This window comes from Lytechinus variegatus, chromosome 3 (assembly GCF_018143015.1).
Source record: "Lytechinus variegatus isolate NC3 chromosome 3, Lvar_3.0, whole genome shotgun sequence".
Taxonomy (NCBI): Eukaryota; Metazoa; Echinodermata; class Echinoidea; order Temnopleuroida; family Toxopneustidae; genus Lytechinus; species Lytechinus variegatus.
The window spans coordinates 67,827,035-67,849,989 of NC_054742.1; the positions used below are offsets into that span (position 1 = coordinate 67,827,035).

The 22,955-nt window shown below is 36.4% G+C and overlaps 1 protein-coding gene across 2 annotated transcripts; it reads left to right on the forward strand.

Moving 5' to 3' along the window:
* Positions 1-2,538: 2,538 nt before the first annotated feature.
* LOC121411756 lies at positions 2,539-21,015 on the forward strand. Of its 2 annotated transcripts, XM_041604602.1 has the most exons (7): positions 2,539-2,652; positions 3,196-3,238; positions 8,512-8,658; positions 9,666-9,773; positions 10,424-10,666; positions 17,174-17,301; positions 19,681-21,015. In XM_041604602.1, exons 1-6 carry the CDS (start codon positions 2,635-2,637, stop codon positions 17,188-17,190), a joined length of 576 nt encoding a protein of 191 aa, XP_041460536.1. In that variant the 5' UTR covers positions 2,539-2,634; the 3' UTR covers positions 17,191-17,301; positions 19,681-21,015. The 2 variants fall into 2 exon arrangements, with proteins under 2 accessions (XP_041460536.1, XP_041460535.1); XM_041604601.1 differs by lacking the exons at positions 17,174-17,301; positions 19,681-21,015 and having other exon boundaries at positions 10,424-11,203.
* Positions 21,016-22,955: the final 1,940 nt, after the last annotated feature.

Consider the following 22,955-nt stretch of genomic DNA (forward strand, 5'->3'; position numbering starts at 1 on the left):
TAGTAGTAATTACAAATAAGTCAAAGATTGTATCCTAAGTTGGATACATTACTCTGTTGAGAAGATTCTACATTATTTTGCACTTTTGAGAAAACACCCACGTTCAATGAGCGGTCGTTATCACATGTGCATTCTGGGTACATTATGCAAACCTGAGATGATAGAGGGATTTGAATAATGTGCTCATATTTCCTCTAGACACAGCCTTGAATTTTTGTTAACTTTCGTCTCGAAAGCATGCATTTTTTTATGTAACCCTTGTTATATCGAGTATCTATGAGGATCTTCGAGTTACTATGGCCTCTCAGCGTCTTCACATTGTTGAAGAACCCTTGTTATGAATATGCCCCTGGCACCCATGTGGATTGTTTTTGCTTCCGTCTTGGTGCATTACTCTGCACATATAGCTTCAGAACAGAGAAAATTATAGACAGGCATTTTTTTTTTCCTCCCTGATTTGGAAGTTGTTTGGTTCAACATTTTTATATCACCAGAGTAGAGATCCTCAGGAAGACGATGCAAATGTGTTAGCTCACCCCTACTTTTATAGGTGCAGAGTGTTTCTTGTAATCAGCCAATGTGGTTCAAATTAGGCAAAGTATGTAATGCAAATATTGCTCTATCAGGGAACAACTTCACAAAAAGAATTTGCAACGCCGTCGTTTCTCTGAAATACACAAAACAGAATCCGCTCTTTATTTGCTAGTGCCCTGAATTTCCAAATTTGTTGTTGTTGTTATTCCTGATTTTATTATTGTCATGATCATTTTTACTATATAATGTCAGTATTATTATCAATATTATCAGGAATATTATTATTATCATTATTAATATCATATCATTATTATTATTTCTACTATATGTATTATCATGATCATTGTCATGTCACAACTTGATGCTTTGTTGAGCAGTCCAGAACAAATTTGCCTTCTGTATCGTTTCAAAGGTCTCTCTATTCTATATCAGTTAAGAAACGTGTATTTCTGTTTTTATAGCTCTTAAGGTTCCGATGACTCTTGGTAATATGATAGATCCCATTTGAATATACCTTATTCCAAAACAAAGACAACTTTTGGAGACTGCATTGTGCATTCTGCTATGCAGCCCCTAAATTGTGGAACTTCAATTACAATTTAATTGGCCCAGTCTGTTCCTGTTCGAAGTAATTGTGAAAGACACATCTGTATACAGATATATTTAAGTAGATCATCATTCTAAATTTGTAGGATAAAAGAAATAGGAGTACCAAAGTTGTATCGTACATTGTAGTAGCGCTATACAAATTCATCATATCATTATTACATTCGCCTTTTTATCTTTCATAACATTTTCATTTTCCAGCTAACATCTGTTAGCGCTGTGTAAGGTCTTAATGCGAGGATGATAAAGAAATATATTGTTGTGGGGTGACTATTAATTGTTGAAATAAATTGGGATTGAATATCAGATATTTTTAACAATATCTGAATTAACTTTTTTCTGTTCTACAAGCATGCTGCTTTTAACAGCGACTACGCGAGATCCGTATCGTTTTTCTTTTTTTTTTACTTCCTTCTAACTTTGATGTGACGTGATTTCGTCTGCCTTTTACATTTTAATAGAACTCTTACGTTGGGAAAGGAAATACTTAAATTTCAAACGACTTCATTATCAAAGTCTGTAAATTCTTAATTGCAAGGAACTAATAGCATTTTCCGGAGACACCTCGATCACATCCATTCTTTATCGAAAAGAGATAGAACCATAAAAATGTCTAATGCCTTTTAAGGTTTAAACCATATAATATATTACAAATAGTAAAAAATTTAATAGCTCAAACTTTGGATGTGACGCTGTCATTTCGTTTGCCTTTTACAGGTAAAAATGTTCTTATACTGAAAGGGGGGAGGTAGTTTACTTTTAAATGATTACTTGCAGAGAACTTATAGCATCCTAAGGAGACACCCCCACCACATCTTCTTTTAAGAGAAAAACACCGTGAAAACAAATGAAGCAATTCATGGTTCATAAGAATCCATTAAAAACTAACAGCTATTTTAGTTTAAAAGAGGTAATACTTATATTTGAAATCAAAGAAGCAATAGTAGGCCTGTTTTTTGGGATGTTGAAGAAGATGTATATGATTCTTTTTTTATGCAGGCAAGTAGCTTCAAACAGAATTTCCACTAATATGTGGAAATGACTGTTCTTTGTCTTAGCGATGTATGATGTTCTTGTAAGTTGAGTGTGGCTTTAACTCAAACTTTGGATGGGACATGCTTGTATCATCTAAGTTTTACAAGATATAACATCTTTTTTATTTACGGGGTAGTTAAATGTTCATACAACTTAAAAACCAAAGGCTTTTCGAAATAGTACCAGCAAAGAACTGACAGCTTTTATTTTGCTTTTTCCCCGCAGGAACACCTCCCTCACGTCATTTGATGTTTTGTTTTAATTTATTGAAGGCAGAGATACGCCATAAAATATAAATCAATGCGCTTGATTGCACTGTTACGAGATCATAATAGATCCTTTTTGTATTTGTCTCCTAGATGAAAGACCTTCGGGAGAAGAAATTGTGTTTTACCATTTGCAACGAGCAGTGATTGTCATCAAGGCCGGAATTCTTGAAGGGTTTCTGGTTGGTTCACCATGATGATGTGCCGATTGGTGAGAAATACTATATATTACTTTTAGTACTATTACCAGAAAAATAAAGTAATGCGAAATTATCCAAATAGGACTTGCTGTCTTGCTCTGAATAAGAACAACGACCAACATAACACTACTACTCTCGAATGATTGTTGGTTCAAAGTAAGAGCAATATGGTACAGTAACTGCTAACATCCAGTTTGGTAAATTAAAATAATTTGTTTGTATATGGAACAAAAACTCTACGTGACAAGCCAACCCAAAACGAACAATCAGTCGCGTGGAAAGGTTCTGTGTAAATAGCCCAAATAGTTATTTTGTCTTCAAGAAGCAAAAAATAAAATATTGCTTTATTAATATTCAAAAGAGGAATTCTTCTTCGTTTTTGAAAGACGTTTTTTGTGGACCGTTTCATTGAGATTCCACAGTGAACAAATTGTAATGCATGAGTGAGCTCCGAACTTCGAATCTTGGTTTCTCCTTATTTTGTGAAGTAAAGGTCTCTTTGAATTTAGGCATACTACATGTAGCTTTACTTTCATTCTCCTTCTCAACACTAGTCTCTTGCGATGGTGGTAGCTGTTCGGAGCATTTTTCATCTAGGTAAGAAAATGTGTGTGTGTGTGGGTGTGTGTGTGTGTGAATTTGAGTTTTGTCAGACGTGTATTAGTCAGATTTGATTATTTACGTCTGGGACCGACCTTTAACGTTACCATCCGAAAGACGTGACCAGGGTTCGAACCTCTGCATCAATTTGTAACATCCCCACGTAACTTGGATTACAGGCGCACGCCACAACGCCCAGTTATGGCGCCCAGTTCGTACGTCCTAAGTTCATACGCCCAATATCGAAACAAGAACTTTCTCTGAGATTCTAAATGCGCGTAAGCTATGATTACAGGCGCGTACGCAAGGGGGGTTAGGGGGTTCAAACCCCCTTTTTTTTTTGCTTGTCTCCCCAGAGGTCGGTCTGGTAGACGCACGGTACCCCTACATAATAATGTATGACGCAAGAAATTGTAAGGACAGAATCTCATGTTTCCGACGAAAAACACAGAAAAAATTTCCGCTCGCTTCGCTCGCTCCATTTATTATACATTTTATTTCCGCATGTCGCCGACATGATCACGGTATCGCCATTAACAAGGCCATACATGATTATCATGATGTATACTTATGAATACAAGCATGGGTGTCGATCACGGGGGGATATATTCCCCCCAATATTTCAAGTGGGGGGATGGCCTATATTATCATCCCCCCCCCCCCCAATAATTTAGGGTAGAAAATTATAATAATGATGATGAAAAAATGAAAAGTTTGATCATGATGATTATAGTATGCCATCAATCAGTTTGTTTCCCTCGCAATTTGTGTATATTGTTATTAAATAAAAACATTCTTTTTCAGGACTATTAAACAGATGGGTGGAGGTTCAAGATGAAAAAGAATGAAATGTTTATGTATCTGATATTTTTTAACACATGACATAAAAGGACTCCAACGAAAATCAACTTTTTTTGATAGGTGTTCCGTCCCACCAGAGGTGAATAAATTAATTTAAATAAATCATTAACTCAAAAGGTGGAAAAATAACGGGAGTAAAAGGGTGGCAAGATAAATAAAGGAATGACGGTAAGCCCGATGGCGCACGAGAAGCCACACAGGTTGTAATTTGTGCTAGTCTTAATTGTCCGAATCTGCATTTTATCATCATGCATTAAGAAGAATAAAGATATTGCCAGTCAGGTTAGATTTAAGAGAGAAGTTGTATACACAGAGGCGTCGATCCTGGGTTGGGGGCGGGTAGGGGGCTATCGCCCCACCAATGAAAATATTGGGGGGCAAATATATCGTTTTGCCCCCCCCCCAATAATTCCGCATGTGCAAAAAGTAAAAAATAAAATAAGATTGTAATGCTACACTGAAATCAGCAAGCGAGATTGAGATGCCAACTCGATTTTGATTTAAGATCGTGCTCAAAATGTCTGCTTTTCAGAATGGAATATAAAATTTTCAGCTCGCGCTCGCATCATGTACGAAAAACCCATGCTTTTCATGATTATATAGGTGAATATAATGTCCCGTTTTCAATTCTAAACCTCAAAAGAACTTTGATTTTGCAATAATCGTTTGTTGGATATATATCTTCCATTAAAGTGTCCTTTTTTCCAGATCAAAATATCAAAATTTTCAGCTCGCGCTCGCATCTATTGTTCTTCTAGATACCCATCTTAATCATTGGTACAAAAAATGCTTAGAATATCAAGCTTTCAGGTCAGAATATAAAGAAATTTCAGCTCGCTCTCTAGTGAGATACATGTATCGACCCTCCTCATGAGTTACTACAAACAAACCTAAACAGGTACATTTTTCCTGTTTTCATGACATACTTAAAAAATTTAGCTCGCGCTTCGCGCTCGCATTGTTGGTGAAGGTGAGATATGTGTCTCTTTCTCATGAGTTATATATATATATATTGTGATCGAGCGCCTTTGGAACGTTGATTCACAACCCCCCCCCCCCCCCAATCTGAAAAATGGATCGTAACACAAATTGAATTTTAAAAAAAATATATACAAGTATAGTACACTACAACAATGAAGGAATTTCCAAGAACACCATGCATATCAACCACTCCCAATTGTCCTAACTTGTGATTTTAGTGGGGGTAATTTTGAAAGATCCCCATCCACAAGAACATTTGTGTCAATCATCCCCCCCCCCAACCAAGAATACCGATCGACACCCATGAATACAAGTGAACCAAGACAAAGACATACGTTTTCTTACAAAATATGTTTTACCAATATGAAAACCAAAATGACGGAAAACGCTAAAATGTCGGTTAGCTCGCTCCGCTCGCTCGTAATAATTTATGAAATTCCATAAGTATCTAGTCTCCTGTTCAAGGCCGTATTATGAGTGTTACGAATAGAAGGACATGTAGCATCGACTAATACATGATTAACAAAACTATTGACAAGAAATGTATGTTTTGACAGGAAAACGCGAAAATTTCGGCTCGCTCACTCCGTTTGCTCGTAATCATTTATGAAATTTCTTAAGTTTCTAGTCTCTTGATGAAGGCCATATCATGAGACTTACGAGCAGAAGGACATGTATCATCAACTAATATGTAATCATTACCAACAAGCTATTGAGAAGAATTGTATGTTTTGACGGAAAAACGCAAACATTTCGGCTCGCTCGCTCCGCTCGCTCGTAATTATTCATGACATTTCTCAAGTTTCTAGTGTTCTGATCAAGGCCATATCATGAGTGCTACGATCCGAAGGACATGTAGCATCGACTATGATACCAACAAACTATTGACAAAAAGGTTATGTTTTCAACGCAAAAACGAGAACATTTCTGCTCGCTCGCGGGTCATGACCGCACTGTTACATATACCCCATCCCCACTTAAATGTTATTGTCTTATTTGCAGCGCTGAAAAAAAAAGAAAAAAAACCATCACCTTCCCCCCCCCCCCCCCCCGCTCATCACTTTTTAGAGACTGGGCGGGAGATTTAAAAAAAAAATCAAAAAATCAGCTTGAAAACCCCCCCTTTCAAATATCCTGCGTTCTCGCCTGCATGATTATGTGACTTAAACATTGCGTATTACCGATGTAACCTAGAGAAACATCGAGAGTGGATTAATTTAGAAAGTATAATGTTTACTTTAACCCTACATAAATTAAATCCTTTTTAATAGTGACCGGTTAAGTGACCGGAGATATTATGATGTTGAAACAAAACGCCCATGAAGAAAAATTGCTATTCGATGACGTGAATGGTGGATAGTGTGCTATTCCATCATTGGCGTTGAAGATCATGCAATCTCTCGGACGTGCCGACCGATAAGCTGTCTCTACCGGGCAAGTCCCCTGGTGCATTGGCCCACTGACACCATCAGAATCCGCGCGCTGAGCATGGTGGCAAAACGTTCAGTCAGCGCACTATGCAGCCTATGCAAGCGCAGTTTGTGATCTATAAACATTTTGGTCAAGATGATTACCGAGATCTGTCTATTGTCTAACAGTATTTTTATGAGAAGGATAAAAAATTAATGTACCATGTGTTTCTTCCGAAAGTAAAAAAAAAAGGGAATTATTCATCCTTGGTTTCACCTGCAATATATTGTTTTAATAGCAATTGCAAGTCCAACCTCGGACGAATATACTGTATATAGCCTGGTATAATTTATCACAATATTAATTTTCAGTTAAATGCATACGAGATATAGATAAATTAGACATTTCGACATCTTGCCTACATGTATTTCCTCTGTTAAGACCCCCCCCCCCCCAAAAAAAAAACCGACGCGCTAGGACAGAATCTGACCGCTAAAGGCCTGGTCACACACCGCCCGTTGGAGCGGTCGTGGAGCGGAGAGAAAAACTCATCACCGCTCGCTATCGTTCACCATTTTCGATTTCGATTTTTTTTTCGATTTTTTTTTTTCGATTTTTGTTATCGATTTTTTCCCCAATTTGTGAGCGAAATTCGACCCTCTCTCCCTACCGCTCCACGACCGCTCCAACAACGCTCGGGCGGTGTGACCAGGCCTTAATGTAGAATGAAAAAAAAATGGCCTTAGTTTGCATGCGCAGTTCCGTGGTGTATCGAATAATGCTGCAGCGGTCAGAGTTTGAAAACTGCAAGAGACGATTGTGAATTAAGTATGATATGACTCAAGTTGACACATCAAGTTAGAAATTATGTAAGACTTCTCTAGAGACCCATTCGTTGATTAAAGTGTCATAATTATAGGACCTGTGCCCTGCGGACTAACTTGACCTCTTCTCGCGTACATATGCATGTATAGTCCTGCATTCATAAATCCTACTTCCATACGTCCGGCTTTCTTACACAGTGCATTCATATATCCTATTTTTATACGTCCTACATTCATATGTCCTGCATTCATATGTCCTATTTCCATACGTCCTACATTCATACGTCCTGCATTCATATGTCCTATTTTCATACGTCCTACATTCATACGTCCTCCATTCATATGTCCTATTTTCATACGTCCTACACTCGTACGTCCTGCATTCATATGTCCTATTTTCATACGTCCTACATTCATACGTCCTCCATTGATATGTCCTATTTTCATACGTCCTACATTCATACGTCCTCCATTCATATGTCCTATTTTCATACGTCCTATATTCGTACGTCCTATATCCGTACGTCCAAAGTTCATACGCCCAGTATCGATACAAGAACTCTCGGCTGAGATTCTGAATGTAATGCGCGTAAGTCATGATTATGTGACTTAAACATTGCGTATTACCGATATAACCTAGAGAAACATCGAGAGTGGATTAACCTAGAAAGTATATATACAAGGATATGAAGTACTGTTAAATGATACTAAATTGATATGAATCATTGTGAAAAGCTTTGCAATGTCTAAAATCGTGTGTTGTATAAATCAAAATATTCAATGCTTTATCATTCGTGCGACCGGTCGAATATTACATTCGGCGCAAGTCGTTGTAGTCTATTCAACTTGCACGCTCATGCAATATTCAAAACGGTCGCATTTATAAACATTGAATATTTGTGTACTATTCAATTCATTTTGTTAAATGTGCGCATGGCTTGATTAATAATTGAATTTCACATGTTATGCGGACTGTTTTGTGTGATTGAAAAGAGATTATAAATCGAAATCGGGGAGAAATGATAAAACACCTTCACACAATTAAGTTCTAAAAATAACCTAAATTCTGTCTTAGATTCAATGTGGGAAATTTAGAGATTATTTGGATTTATATTCTTACGGTCATGATAACAGTCAAATTAGTTTCTAAGGGCCGTGCATACGGATCTCTTTTCATTGCTGGTGAATCTCTAGGAATATGCACTGAACTTTCATGCGACCAAGAACTGTCCTGCCCTTCAGCTTTGTATAAAGACGGGTCAATTGTCAGGAGCTTAGCAAGGAGATCGAACAATTCTAAAGATACAGCCATCGTCAGTCATCTTGTCGACTGCCATACAAGTATGTTTATTCTTCTTATTATCATTGTTACATTATCATTACCATTATTGATATTATCATGATTATTATTTTCATCATTATAAATATCGTTATCATTATTATTAGTAGTAGAATTTCTTCATTATTTTATGTTTAAATTTCAAGTCCACCCAAGAAAAATGTTGATTTTAATAAATAGATAACAATCAAACTAGCAAAACGCAGAAGATTTCATCAAAATCGGATGTAAAATAAGAAAGTTATGGCATTTTAAAGTTTCACTTATTTTTCACAAAACAATGATGTGCACAATTCTGTGACATGCAAATTAGTCAGTCAGTGATGTCTATCACTCACTATTTCGTTTGTTTTTTATCGTTTGAATTATACAATATTTCATTTTTTATAGATTTGACCATATAGGGATCGACTTGACTGAATCATATAGTATTAAACAATGCTAATTCCACATGTTCAGGGAGGAATTGATCACGGTTTCACTTGACAATGGGGAGAAAATTAGAGTATTTCATATTTCATATAATTAAATACAAAATAAATAGTGAGTGGGTGACGTCATCAGTCTCATCATTTGCATACCAACCAGGATGTGCATATAACTGTTTTGTGAAATTAAGCGAAAGTTTAAAATGTTACAACTTTCTTATTTTACATCCGATTTTGATGAAATATTCAGTGTTATGTTGGATTTTTCTCTTTTTATTTAAATCATTATTTGTTCGGGTAGACTAATAAGTTGGAAACTATTGCCATAGAACAAAAAAGCATAAAGCATGCAGTTTTAACAGCCACGGGAACTAAATTTTGTACTCAAATACTGACATAACACAAACCATCATAACGAGAAATAGGTCTGCTGTTAGAGCAAAATCAAAGGAATCCTGAACAAATATGTAGTCCTTGGAACAATAACAATTGTTCATGTTGGCAGACAGCCCAAACTTGTTTGTATACTCGAACATTCTGTTATACTTTTTTGGTATGTGTGTGTGTTTTTTTTTAAATAGGTAATGCTTGTTTGAACAACCCCTGTCGGAATAGAGGGTCTTGCCTGGAAGATAACACAGGGTCATTCCACTGCCATTGCAAGCTTGGTTTCGACGGGGAAACGTGCGGTAAGTTTTTTCTTCCTTTAATAGAAGTTGCGCTGAGCGTAACTGGCCGAGAAATAATACTTATACATTTTAGAATATATGTACCTATAAACGCTCCACGACTTGAACGTTGGACGGTTTTAGCATGGAGCTATGTGTGTTAATAGCGATATGGTTATAGATTGGATGGGGACGAATCTAGATAGTTAAGGGTTCAAGACTGGTTTGGGACGTTTTGGATGGATTAGGACGAGTATAGATTTTGAGGGACAATTATAAATGGTTTTAGTTGCTTTTTGGAGGGTTCTAGATTGTTAAGTTGCTCTCGAGACGGCTTTAGGTGGTAAAGAAAGGCTCTGTGTGGTTTAGGACGGCCTTATTTTGTTAAGGACGGTTCTAGATGGTTCTAGCAAAGTAACATAACAATTGTTTTTATTAATTCAGCATCTCCTAGAATTACATGAGAGAGAGAGATAGGGGTGAAAGAGTGAAGAAAATTACGGGAATTATGGTTACCGCCATTTCTTCGCCGAACGTTCTGATTATTACTTTTTAGTCAGTGTGGAAATTAGTGTATCACTTAATATTATTGTAAATAAATTTAGTTTTGTTTTGCGATGAGGTAAGATACTGACTCATGCAATTCGTTCATTGCTTATTTTCAATAACAGATATCCTAGCTCAACTTCTGATCATAACAAATGACGAAAAACAAGTTTTGCTCGCCAACGTGTCAGATTTCTCGTTTTCAGCTTTATATACTACCGACGACGAAGAAATTGATGGGTCCGTATTCGATGAGGAGGACGGTGCGATATTTTATGCTCATGACACACCCTCTGGCAAATACGACTTCGGTATAAGAATGGCAACAGGAATGAATACTTCGATTGATATTTTTAACAATAATCAATGTACGTATTGTAGTGGGCGATTTTATTTTCTTCATTGAATATTCGTGCCTGGTAGATCCTGGGCGACACAGCCCAAGAGTGTTATTGCTCTTTTGTTTCCTCGATCGTTTGTAACAGTTTTCAATCGTTTAGGAGACAGTTTAAACCATGTTTAAAGGGCATTGATTAATTCGTTTTTCATGACTCTTGATTATGAGGGGAGAAGCAAGTACGCAAGGGGTTGAAGTCAACCATTTCCTTTGCCCCCCCCCCCCCTCGCTCTCTCATCTCTCTCGATGTTACTCTATCTCTCTTTCCTTATTTCTTCTTCTTCTATATCGATTAAACTTGGAGGTCAAACTTTACCACAAACCTCGATTATCTCAATGACACAACCACCATGCCCGTCACCAATAAAATAAAAATAAAAAATATAAACAGCTTGAAAGTGCATATCTAGAGAGGGGTGTTATGACTATGTAATGTAGCTTTTTCAAGTAGCTAGAAAGGCGACAATGTATTATGCCCCCACCTCCCTTCCCTCCAACTCAAATTCGGATTGACGCCCATAATAGTCATCTTCGTCTCTGTTGTAATCATTTCTGTAGCAGGGGCGGATCCAGCTTCTGACAATTTTCCCCGATCAGCCGCTCAAAATTATTTTTGTTAGTTTCTTTGAATGGGGTAGTCATAACAATCACGGTTCTTTTAAAACAACATGAATATTTAATCTTACACTCTAAAAAATGAAGTGCTAATTCAGCTCTTAAAGAGCGTGTATAGTGACTGCACTTGGGAGTGCTGATTTTTCTCGTTCAAATTTGAACTAGACAAATCACCACTCCGAAGTGCAGTCACTATACATGCTCTTTAAGAGCTGAATTAGCACTTCATTTTTTAGAGTGTATAACCCCTATTTGAAGAGTGAGAACACGAGCTTAACTGATTTTTTTTTCATGTATTTTGTCCTTGAAATTAAACATTATTGGCAATATTTGTGATCATGAACAAGATGCTACATGACAACTAATTATTTACTGCGAGCGAGAAGCACGAGCAAAAAGTTTTAATACACATTCTAGTCTAATCGAAAAGGGACCAGTTAAGGACTGTTTGAAGTTAGCCATGAAGACAATACATATTTCAACAATCAAATAGGTATATAACTAACCAATTTTTTTGGCGCGAGCGGAAAAAATGAGATTTTGATCTGAAAACGGGCCACTTTTATTCATGCTTTGTAAATCATGAATACAGGGCATTTGGGTATTGTCCTACATACATAATGTGAGCGCAAAGCGCTAGAAGAAAATTTGTGATATTCTGATCAGAAACAGGATGGCTTAAGCACATTTTAAATTAAAAAAAGAAAAGAGACCAAGCTGCGTATCTCAATAAACATGCGTGCATGTGTTTTAGATTCAGACCTAGAATCTGGGCATTCTGAATACACAATGTTTGATCATGAAAATCCATGATGCGAGCGCAAAGCGCGAGCTAACACTATTTTACATTCCGATCTGAAAAAAACGATCCATTTAAGCACCATTTCAAGCACTGTTTAGGAAAACTGTGAAGTGGATGCGGATCGCACTTAAATGATGCAAGCACGAAGCGCTACCTGATATTTTTTTTATTATTTTGATCCAGGACTGGGATATTGAAAGGACATTTTGTCATAAAAATGAGGACTATCTTCCTATTTTTCTTCCAGCGCGAGATGAAGCTTGTCGATATTTCATTCTGAAAAGTGGACAATTTAGTTTTTAAGAATGATTGAAAATGTCATTTTCTTATTAACCTAATAAGCCTAATGAGAGTTTGAAATTTGTTGATATCAAGGCCTCAAAACTGGACATATTAAGCGCTTTTGTAATTATGAATAGGATGCATGGTTTGATATATATCAAACCATTAATGCGATTGCAAATCGCGAGCCGTAGTATTTGATAAGTCGTCATGAAAATTGTTATTTAAACCGTTTGTTATTATTAGAGGTTATACATATCACCAATCAAAATGCGAGTGCGCAGCGCTAGCTGACAGGCCTACGTTTTGACAGACCCGACGAGGGATATTTTGAGAAATTTATGGAAAACGCGAAGATAAGGAAATTAGTAAATCAATTCGAGCGCACAGCGCGAGCTGAAAATGTTGATATTCAGACCATAAAGCGGTCACTTTACAAAATATTTATTTTAATCCATTTGTAAATCAAACATTTCAAAGTATTCCTTTCACCTTTTTTTTATTTACTCGTCTCCCTCATCTCCTTTTTTCCTCTTATTTCCCTTCTTTTTTATTTCTTTCCATTTTTCGTTGGGGGGGGCTCGGCCAATAGGGGGCGGGGGGGCATGCCCCTCGGCCCCTTGGATCCGCCAGTGCTGTAGTGCCCATGAACAGGCACTTTCTTTCTTTCGATATCGAATATTCTACATGGACATGATGAATATTCTACAACGACATACCTTTGTTCGTGTAATGTAAGATCAACTTCGCAATTTTTATTTGAGATCTAGCTACACTCTAAAAACAGAGAGTAAAAATATACATATTATTGGGTAGAAAGGGGACATGTATGTTTGCTGTGTAATTTTTCCCTCAACATTGGGCAAAATGCATGTTTGAAGGGGAAATTTCAACGTAACATTGCGTACAATTTTCTAGATATTTGGTATCTTTTTACCCAACAAACATACATGTTCCCATTTTACCCATTATTGGGTACACCTTGTTTTAGAGTGTATTCTAGCCCCCTCTTCTTATATTTCTTACTTGCTAATCCAAGAACCCTCAATCACTATTTGGGGATTTTCTTACTTACAAAAACTTCTTACTGTCGGAGATTAAATTGCATTTTCCCCCACATGCATACACACCGGGCAGATGTAACAACTTGGTACCGTTATTCTCATCTCGTATCCAGTCTTGCATTCTTTTGTTGAAAATAGTCATCAAATACTTTTAATTTGTTCGAAAAACTTTAGCTGTTCTTTTCATCGATTTTTTTTTAAGAAGTTGAATGTTGCAGTAAGATTTATGAAGAGTTTTTCATTTTACTGCTCTTTGTATTCCGTTCGAGCGTCAACAAATTTCGATTGCCCTTGACCGGAATTCCTGTTTGAGGTTATTCCGGTATGAAATGGACGTTTTCTGAAGAAGTGTCATACGCTGAGTACTTCCCCCAGACAATCGAGCATATTAAAGGATAAGTCCATCCCAACAAAATTTTGATTTGAATAAAAAGAGAAAAATCCAACAAGCATAACACTGAAATTTTATTCAAATTGGATCTAACATAAAAAGTTATGACATTTTAAAGTTTCACTTACATGTAAACAGTGATATGCACATCCGGCATTGTCCGGGTTGGTATGCAAAGAGGAGACTGATGACGTCATCCACTCGCTATTTCTTTTGTATTTTATTATATGAAACATGAAATATTCTAATTTTCTTCTCATTGTCGAGTGAAACAGTGATTAATTCCTCCCTGAATATGTGGAATTAGCATTGTTTAATACTGTATGGTTCAGTCAAGTTAATCCTCATTGTCAAATTTGTAAATAAAAACAAGAGAAATAGTGAGTGACGGACATCATTGACTGACTAATTTGCATGTCACTGAGTTGTGCATATCACCGTTTTGTGAAAAATAAGCAAAACTTTAAAATGCCATAACTTTCTTATTTTACATCCGATTTTGATGAAATTTTCAGCATTATGCAAGTTTGATTTTTCTCTATTTTTAAAATCAACATTTCTCATGGGTGGACTTTACTTTTAATTATGAAAGTGTCAAGTTCGACTGGAATCATGTCAGTGCTAGTAGGATCAGCCTATGTAATGCGTCCACATGAGAGAAACAATCCAACCATTGGTCAGCCAATTATAGAAGAGAAGACAAGACAAAATGTGAAAATTTACTGCCCCCTCCCCCACATTGATGAAATCCTCATCTGCCCCTCTAATACAGTGATATTTCTAAGTCTTATTATTGATAATGGATTATTTTGGCGATACAATAATATTTAGTGACCACATTTCTAATATCTGCCTATGCTAATAATCATTTTCAGCATTATTCATCGGTATAGAAATTTACTATGGCGATCATTCACTATTATGGGCTTCTATGAAAGAACTAAGAAGGATCCGATTGCCAGTACGTCATTCCGACCCAATATCACATGATGAGATCGATATCCACCACTTTCCCAAAAAAATGTGGCGATTTGCGATAGACCAAAAAAGAGGGTAAGCTAGTCAATACATTGAAAATAATTGGCAAATTAATCTTCATTTGTTGGATAAATTGCGTTTAACATTTACCATTGTTTCATTCAAGTTAACTTGGCAAGATTCATACGTTTTCGTTTTTTGTCAAGTGTACTGTTAAATTAGATTTGGGCGGAGAGATCAAGTATCGACTTGACAATATAAATATTGGGTCAGATGCATAAAAATTTGCAATTGCTTGCAAGCGCAAGCCAAGCAACAAATTATGCCTGAGTAATTGCGTTATTTCGTACGCAAAAACCTTTTCCTGCCTTCAAAAGGCAATGGCAAGCGATTTGAACAATAGCAACGTAACGCTGTCTATTTCATTTACGATGTATTTTTTTATCTACGTAAGATGCAGTCTTGGTTTACATTAATGTTACTTAGTCTTTTAAAAGAAAAATTTTTGTGGACATATAATGTCTTTTCTATAGGACCAAGGTGAAAAACGGTGTCCTGATATTGTTATCCTGTTTGAATATATTTTGATAATTGAAAAATAAATGAATAAATAAATACATAAATCATTGAATATCATATTCTGAAGAACACGATGTGTCTGTATCGAGCATACTTATGTTTGGTCCGGAATGTGACTATCGGAAGTCGATGTTTCGCCAAGTATGTTAATTTTAAGGAAAATGATTTAATCCTTGGAGGGGAAAAACGACAGGCGAATCAGCAGATCAGGGTGCCATATACACGGTGCCCAAAAGGCATTGGCGTAACAGGCGGGGGGGGCAGGGGGGGAAGCTGCCCCCTGGCGGATTTCACCGGAAAAATTAAAAAAAAACGGGAATAAAAAGAAAAGGAAGAGAGAAAGAAAGGGAAAGGAAGGGGGAAGGTGAAAAGGAAAGGGAAAAGTGAAAAGAAAACGAAGAAGAAAAATGTTTTAAATGGAAAATGAAGGAAAGCGGGGAAAGGAACGAAAGAACATTTAAGAAAAAACAAATCATCCCGAAATAGGCCTATGTAATGCAGTAGTATGATGGGAAATAAATTAAAAGATGCCAAATGGCAAACAATAGCGGGAAATGAAGGTAGAATGGAATTAGTCAAAAGCTAAATTGGAAAACAAAGAAAAGGGGCAAGAAAAAAACCTTAATAACATGACCGGGCTGCCGACGATATAAAATGAGCGGGAATAAAAATGGACTACATACAACATTGTAATATTCGCTTGCTAAATTTTATGCAAATAAGCTACAAAAATTGCTCTATAACGCCCCCCTTTCGGGACCCTTCCTACATTAAGCTTCACGTTCAATCACTGGCGTACAGGCGGGGGGGTCTTGGTTCCACACCCAAGAGGAAATAAAAGAAAATATAGGAGACAACGTATAATGAAATGAATGGAAACAATGAAATGTGTAATTTGTTGAATATAATAGATACCTATCACATAATTAAAATTTTATTTCAATATAGGCATTTTTCCAGCTCGCTTTGCTCGCTGGCGAATTTTTACAAATTTTCTCACATTGCTATGTTTTGCCCCCTCAAAGAGTAAAAATATTTGGTTCAACTGGGTTGAATTAATGTGTTGCTTAAAAGCTATATTCTGTACATACCCGCGATTTTGATCAAAAATAGCGGCAATCTGCAAGCTTTAAATGGTTTTGATATCAATAAGTTCCGGAGGCTCCAGACGGACCCCAACTGCATAACACTGCCGTATATAATGGAAGGGTTGGGACGTGGTCCCAAAAAGTTCTACAACCAAGAAAAAAAAGAAGGAAAGAAAAGCAAAGGAAAAGTGTAGGATATGATTTTATTTACTGAATATACATGTAATATGAAAAAATATCTCAAAGTTAAATTCTCATGAAAATATGATTTTTAAATCTCGCTCGTTTCGCTCGCTTCCCTTTATCCTATAGAAATGCCTAGTACGAGTTTTTCTTTCAGCTACATACAGGGCTTTCAGCGACGCGTGCGTGTCGCAAGCTCGTTGAAAATTTATACATATTGTCGATATCAGGAATTGTATTTCTTTTAATAAAAACAAATAGATTCTTGAGATGAAGAAATGGGAATAAAATGTTAAAAGGGCTGGCCATACGCCCGAGTCGCTGAAAGCCCCCTACATCGTTCAGCGAAAACGTGCTAGTCTCGGCTGGTGCGATGGTATTTAAACATGCCCGCATGATTTTTCATTGTTTCCTTTATATTTATATACATGTATGTGCTTTATATGTGCTTTATTGGTTTAGTTTAATTCAATTGCATATCTCTCTTTATTATAAGGTTTATGTACTCTATGAGCAGCAGGGCAATATATCGCAGGGATTTGAAATCTAATCACGATGGATATACTCTGATTACTGATAATCGCGATTTCTTCAGGCCCGTCGGGTTTAGCTTCGATGAAGATGGTAAGATAGAAAAACAAATATGAATAACCAAGTTAAGGGGAAGTTCACCCTGACAAAAAGTTTATTGTAAAAATAGCAGAAAAAATAATTAAAAATATTACCGAAGGTTTGAGAAAAATTCATCAAATAATTAAAAAGTTATTAGAATTTCAATTATTTGATTTGTGACGTCACATGCGAGCAGCATTCCTACATAGCGAATGGTAAAAAATCTATGAAATGTCATTTTCTCAGAAAATTGAAAATGGTTTTCACTGTAACTTTTGTATATCAATAGACAAATCATTTCACACCCGATCATGAAAAGAAAACAAAATTAAGTCATAAGGAACCATACAAAATTTGAAATTCATACATTTTATATTACATAACACATGGGGCAGCTGCTCGTTTATGACGTCACAAATCCTAAATTTTGAACTCTAATAACTTTCTCACTCTTTAACGGATTTTCCTCAAACCTTCACCAATATTTTTTACTATTTTTTCTGCTATTTTTACAACAAAGTTTTCTTCAGGGTGAACTTCCCCTTTAATACATCTAGGCGGATCCAGGAGAGCCGAGAGGCCCGACCACCCCCCCCCCCCCCCTCCTCCTCATCATTGGCAGAGAAAGAAAGGGTGAGAAAGAAAAAAAAATCCTATTCCCTAAATCCTATGAAAGTTTATCACAAATTTCGGCTCGCGATTTGCGCTCGCATTATTGTTTAAAACATGTCAAACCGTACATCCTATTCATAATTACAAAGGTGCTTGCACTGTCTACTTTTGAAGCCTTAATGTCAACAAATTTCGCGCTCTCATCAGGCTTGTTAGATCAATAAATAAGATGATAACATATTCATGAATTCATAATAGAATTGTCCCTTTTTGTCTCGCCCACAAGAGTGAAGGCGAGACTAAGGGATCCAAATATCGTTTGTCCGTCATTAACATTATGACACATAACTCCGCAAACATTGGTCACTTTTCAGCCAAACTTGGATGGTAGATGGTACTTAGGGGACCTGCATGTATTCTGCAGTCCGGGGTCATATGGTAAGGTCAAAGACCATTTTCAGGTCAACATTAAAATTTACCTGCAAGACTCTCTTATGACACCTAACTCTGCAACTGTAAGTCACTTTTCAACCAATCTCGGATGGTAGGTGGACTTGGGGGACCTGCCGCTTTATGCTGTAATCGGAAGTCACATGGTAGGGTCATTTTCAGGTCAATGTTAAAGTTAACATGCAAGGCTCTCATTTGACACACAACTACGCAACAGTAAGTCACTTTTCACCCAAACTTGGGTTGTTGATGTACTTAGAAAACCTGCATATAATGGTCCAGTCAGAGGTCACATGGTAAAGGCCAAAGGTCATTTTGAGGTCAACATTAAAGTTTACGTGCAAGGCTCTTATGACCCCAGTTATTTCACAAAGAAATTTCGATACAATTCTGTTGCGTACCCTCGCAAATCAAGATATTTATGGTTATTTTCATAAGTGGGCGAGACACAAAACTGCTTATTCCTTATTGCAATAAAGAACTCGGTCTAATCAAACAAGTAGATCAATCATGAAAAAGAGGGGTGTCAGTGAATGTTACCATAGACAGGTGCGTATCCAGCTTTCGCCAATAGGGGGCCTGATTTTTTTTACCAATGTTTTCCCTTTGAATTGGTGGTCACTATAGCTTTATCTTTTAAAAAACATAAACATGTAATAATCTCATAAGCCCTATTTGAATAGTGCGAACACGACTCACGAGCTAAATTTTGTCGGAGCTTTCATTTATTTTGTCCAGAAAATCGAATATTCTGGGCAATGTTTGTGATCCTGAACAAGATGCGTATGCAACTAAATAAATGACAAAAAGAAAAATCAAACAAGCTACTAAAATGCTGAAAATTTTAGTAAAATTTGATGTCCTAAAGAAATTTTATAATTTCGCTTTCTTTCACAAACACACATCATGGCAGGTATGCAAATACAGGACAGTCGCCACCCATCGATGACTATTTATTTTGTATCTCATCATATGAAAAATAAATTTTTGTATTTACTCCTCGTTATAATGGGAAAGAAAGTTCAATTCTTCCCTGAACATGTTGAATTACCAATGTTGTAACATATGGCGATATGATTTTAACAAATAAATATTGTATTTTGCATGCAAAATACATGATGAAATACACAAGTGGGTAACATCACTGACTCTCTGATTTCATATCGTTTGCATAGCGTTTTTTAAAGTGCCTGAGAATGTGGAATTGCTTTTTTCACTACATTCATATACTTGTATTTTCAGTTCTCTTTTTTTAACAGCGAAATGAGAAAATCATTGCTCCGTCATTAAAATCATTATATTGTATCATCATTTCCACTCAATTTGCAGATGAGCGACTTTACTTTATTATTCGTTGGCCTGACACTGAAGAGTACATTTTCTATTACGATGTTAGAAAGGGAACTGGTAGGCATATCCTGACGAAGCTAGATGGGCGGAGTCCAACCAACATTATTTCCACAGGAGGTTGGTTAATATGGGCAGAGGCGGTGAATAGGCATCTCTGCAAAATACATCTGATTGAGCAAGGAGAAAGTCTTGAATGTGTCGACGTCCCACTAGTGTCTACCTCGTCGTTTTCTCCTAAAATGTCACTGCGAAGAGTTCAAGCCTATCAGTAGTATTGGTAAATTCACCAATGTGCATGTCATTCTTTCAATTCACTACTTTATAATGAATCAACGTGTGTGCCGAAAAGCACCAATGATGTGAAGGTTATATTTTGTTTTAATGTGCATTATTGGATAAATTTTCCGATTATACACCTTTTTTGGATCGGGTGCCGATGAAGAAAAAAATATTTCTTTACTTTTCTCTAGCATGGAATCTGCTCTAAATTTCAGAATATAATCTTCATCTGTAGCTCTCTAATACTCAATTACTAAATTTGCTAATTAAGTGCTGAAATTGCGATTTGTGAATAAAACTAGGAACATTACCAAAAGAGTATAATGCACATTATTGACCTTTTACCATAAGCTTTTAAAGGGCTAAGCTTTTGTGATCAGACACTATCCCTTGAGGACTAATCCATGCAATTACACATTTATGAAACGATCCTTTGGGGTCAAGACTATGAACGCTTTCAGTGAGTCAGAAAACCATCTAGTCGATTCGACAGTCCCATAGGCTCAGTAAACCAACCTAGAAATAATTTATCTGTTCCTGTTCTTGTGAGGTCCTAGAACAGATTCAGCTTGGTTGCCCAAACGGCAACTTTGGGCATTTTTCTAACTTGCATAGATCCAAAATGGCTGCCAGCTGTACAACTTCAAAATAAATAATTTTTAAACTCCTTTTCCAGAAAATGATGAGGAATGCCTCTCCTAAGGGTTTTGAGGTGTGTATTTTTGTTGTAATTTTTGCCATATAAGGTCATCTTCGGGTCAAATTCAAAATTCAAAATCTTGAACAAAAAATAGTCTGAACCCCTTGCCCCAGGATGATGAATAAAACCTCTTTTTTAAGGGATTTAGGGTGTGTAGAATCCTTTTATGTTATTTATTTTGCAATGTAAGGTCATCTTCAGATTAAATCCAAGATGGCCGCCAGGCGCCAGGTCGACGCAATCTTGAGAAATTAACTTTTGAACCCTTTTCACCAGGATGATGAGCAATACCTCATTTTAATGGTTTTTGTCTCACCTGCATAGCAGAGTGAGACTATAGGCGCCGCTTTTCCGACGGGACGGCGACGGCGGCGGCGGCGACAACATCAAATCTTAACCTAAAAGTTTTTGAAATGTCATCATAACTTAGAAAATATATGGACCTAGTTCATGAAACTTGGACATAAGGTTAATCAAGTATCACTGAACATCCTGCATGAGTTTTACGTCACATGACCAAGGTCAAAGGTCATTTAGGTCAATGAACTTTGGCAGAATTGGGGGTGTCTGTTGAATTACCATCATAACTTTGAAAGTTTGTGGATCTGATTCATGAAACTTGGACATAATAGTAATCAAGTATCACTGAACATCCTGTGCAAGTTTCAGGTCACATGATCAAGATCAAAGGTCAGGTTGGGTCAATGAACTTCGGCCAAATTGGTTTTTTTTGTTGAATTACCATCATAATTTTTAAAGTATGTTGGTCTAGTTAATAAAACCTGGACATAAGAGTAATCAAGTATCACTGAACATCCTGTGCGCAATTTAGTTCACATGACCAAGGTCAAAGGTCAATGAACTTTGGCCACAATGGGGTATCTGTTGAATTACCATCATAAAACAAAATTATTACAAAACTACAACAAAACTTTTAGGTGCATTCATTGATGACAAACTTTCATGGAAATATCAAATTAATAACATATATAAGGTAATATCTAGAAATGTTGGTGTAATAAAGAAGCTCAAATGGGTATTCCCCCCTAACATTCTAAAATCTTAATATTCAACATTAGTTTTACCCCCACTTGAATTATGGAATACTCGCCTGGGGAAACAGTGCAACATATACATGTATGTTAAATAAAGTATTACTCTTACAAAAAAAGCTATGCGGATAATAAGTCACGTTTATTTTTGACATACAGATGGTCTTTTCCACTCAACAATATTCTAAAAATTTACGATATTTATCGATTAAATCTTGCGATTCTCATGTATCAGTGTAACAACCAAGGACTACCCTCCATTTTTTACAACATATTTCGAGTCAGTAATGAAATTTACCGTTACCCAACTAGACAAATCAATTTGTATCACCTGCCAAGGACTCGTACAGGATTTACACAGAACACTTTTATATTTACTGCCCCTAAATTTTGGAATTCCCTTCCCCTGAATACGAGAGAGAGCTTAAGTATAGGTACATTTAAATTTAAAGTTAAAAAATCACTACTTGCCCCCTACTCACAACAAACCTCAATTACTTGATAATCATACAGATACCACCGACCCCTTTTTCCCCACTCCCTTTTGCTCACTTGTCTTTACCTTATCGTGTTTTGTTTGGCATCTTATTCTTTCACCTTGTCCCCCGTCCATTGTTCTGTTTTTTTTGTTTTTTTTTTGGGGGGGGTTATCATCCATGACCATGCATTTATTTTCCATATGTTCAGCGATTTTCCTACTATTTACGTTCCCTTGATTCAAATGATCATTTACCAAGTTCACATTATATTACGTTATTTACATTATTTACATATTCGAGAGATCAGCGTCCAACAAGCCAAGCTTCTAAGCTGGTCTCTCTTTTCATTTCACCCCTTTCTTTGTTATCATACACACGAATACCCATGCTTTTAAAAATGTTAAGTTTTATAAAATGATGATATAAGTATCGTACTTTGTTCGTATAATTACCCAATTTTTGCAAATGTAAGGTCGTTACTTTTGTTCATTTTTGTAATTGTATTTATGTATTATTGACTTGTATGTGAAAAATGGAAAGAAAAGAATTGAAATAAATCAAATCAATAACTTTGAAAGTTTATGGATGTGACTCATTAAACGTAGACATAAGAGTAATAAAGGTTCACTTAACATCCTGTGCGAGTTTCAGGCCACATCATCAAGGTCAAAGGTCATGTAAGGTCAATGAACTTTGGCCACGTTGGGGATATTTGTTGAATTACCATCACATCTCTGTAAGTGT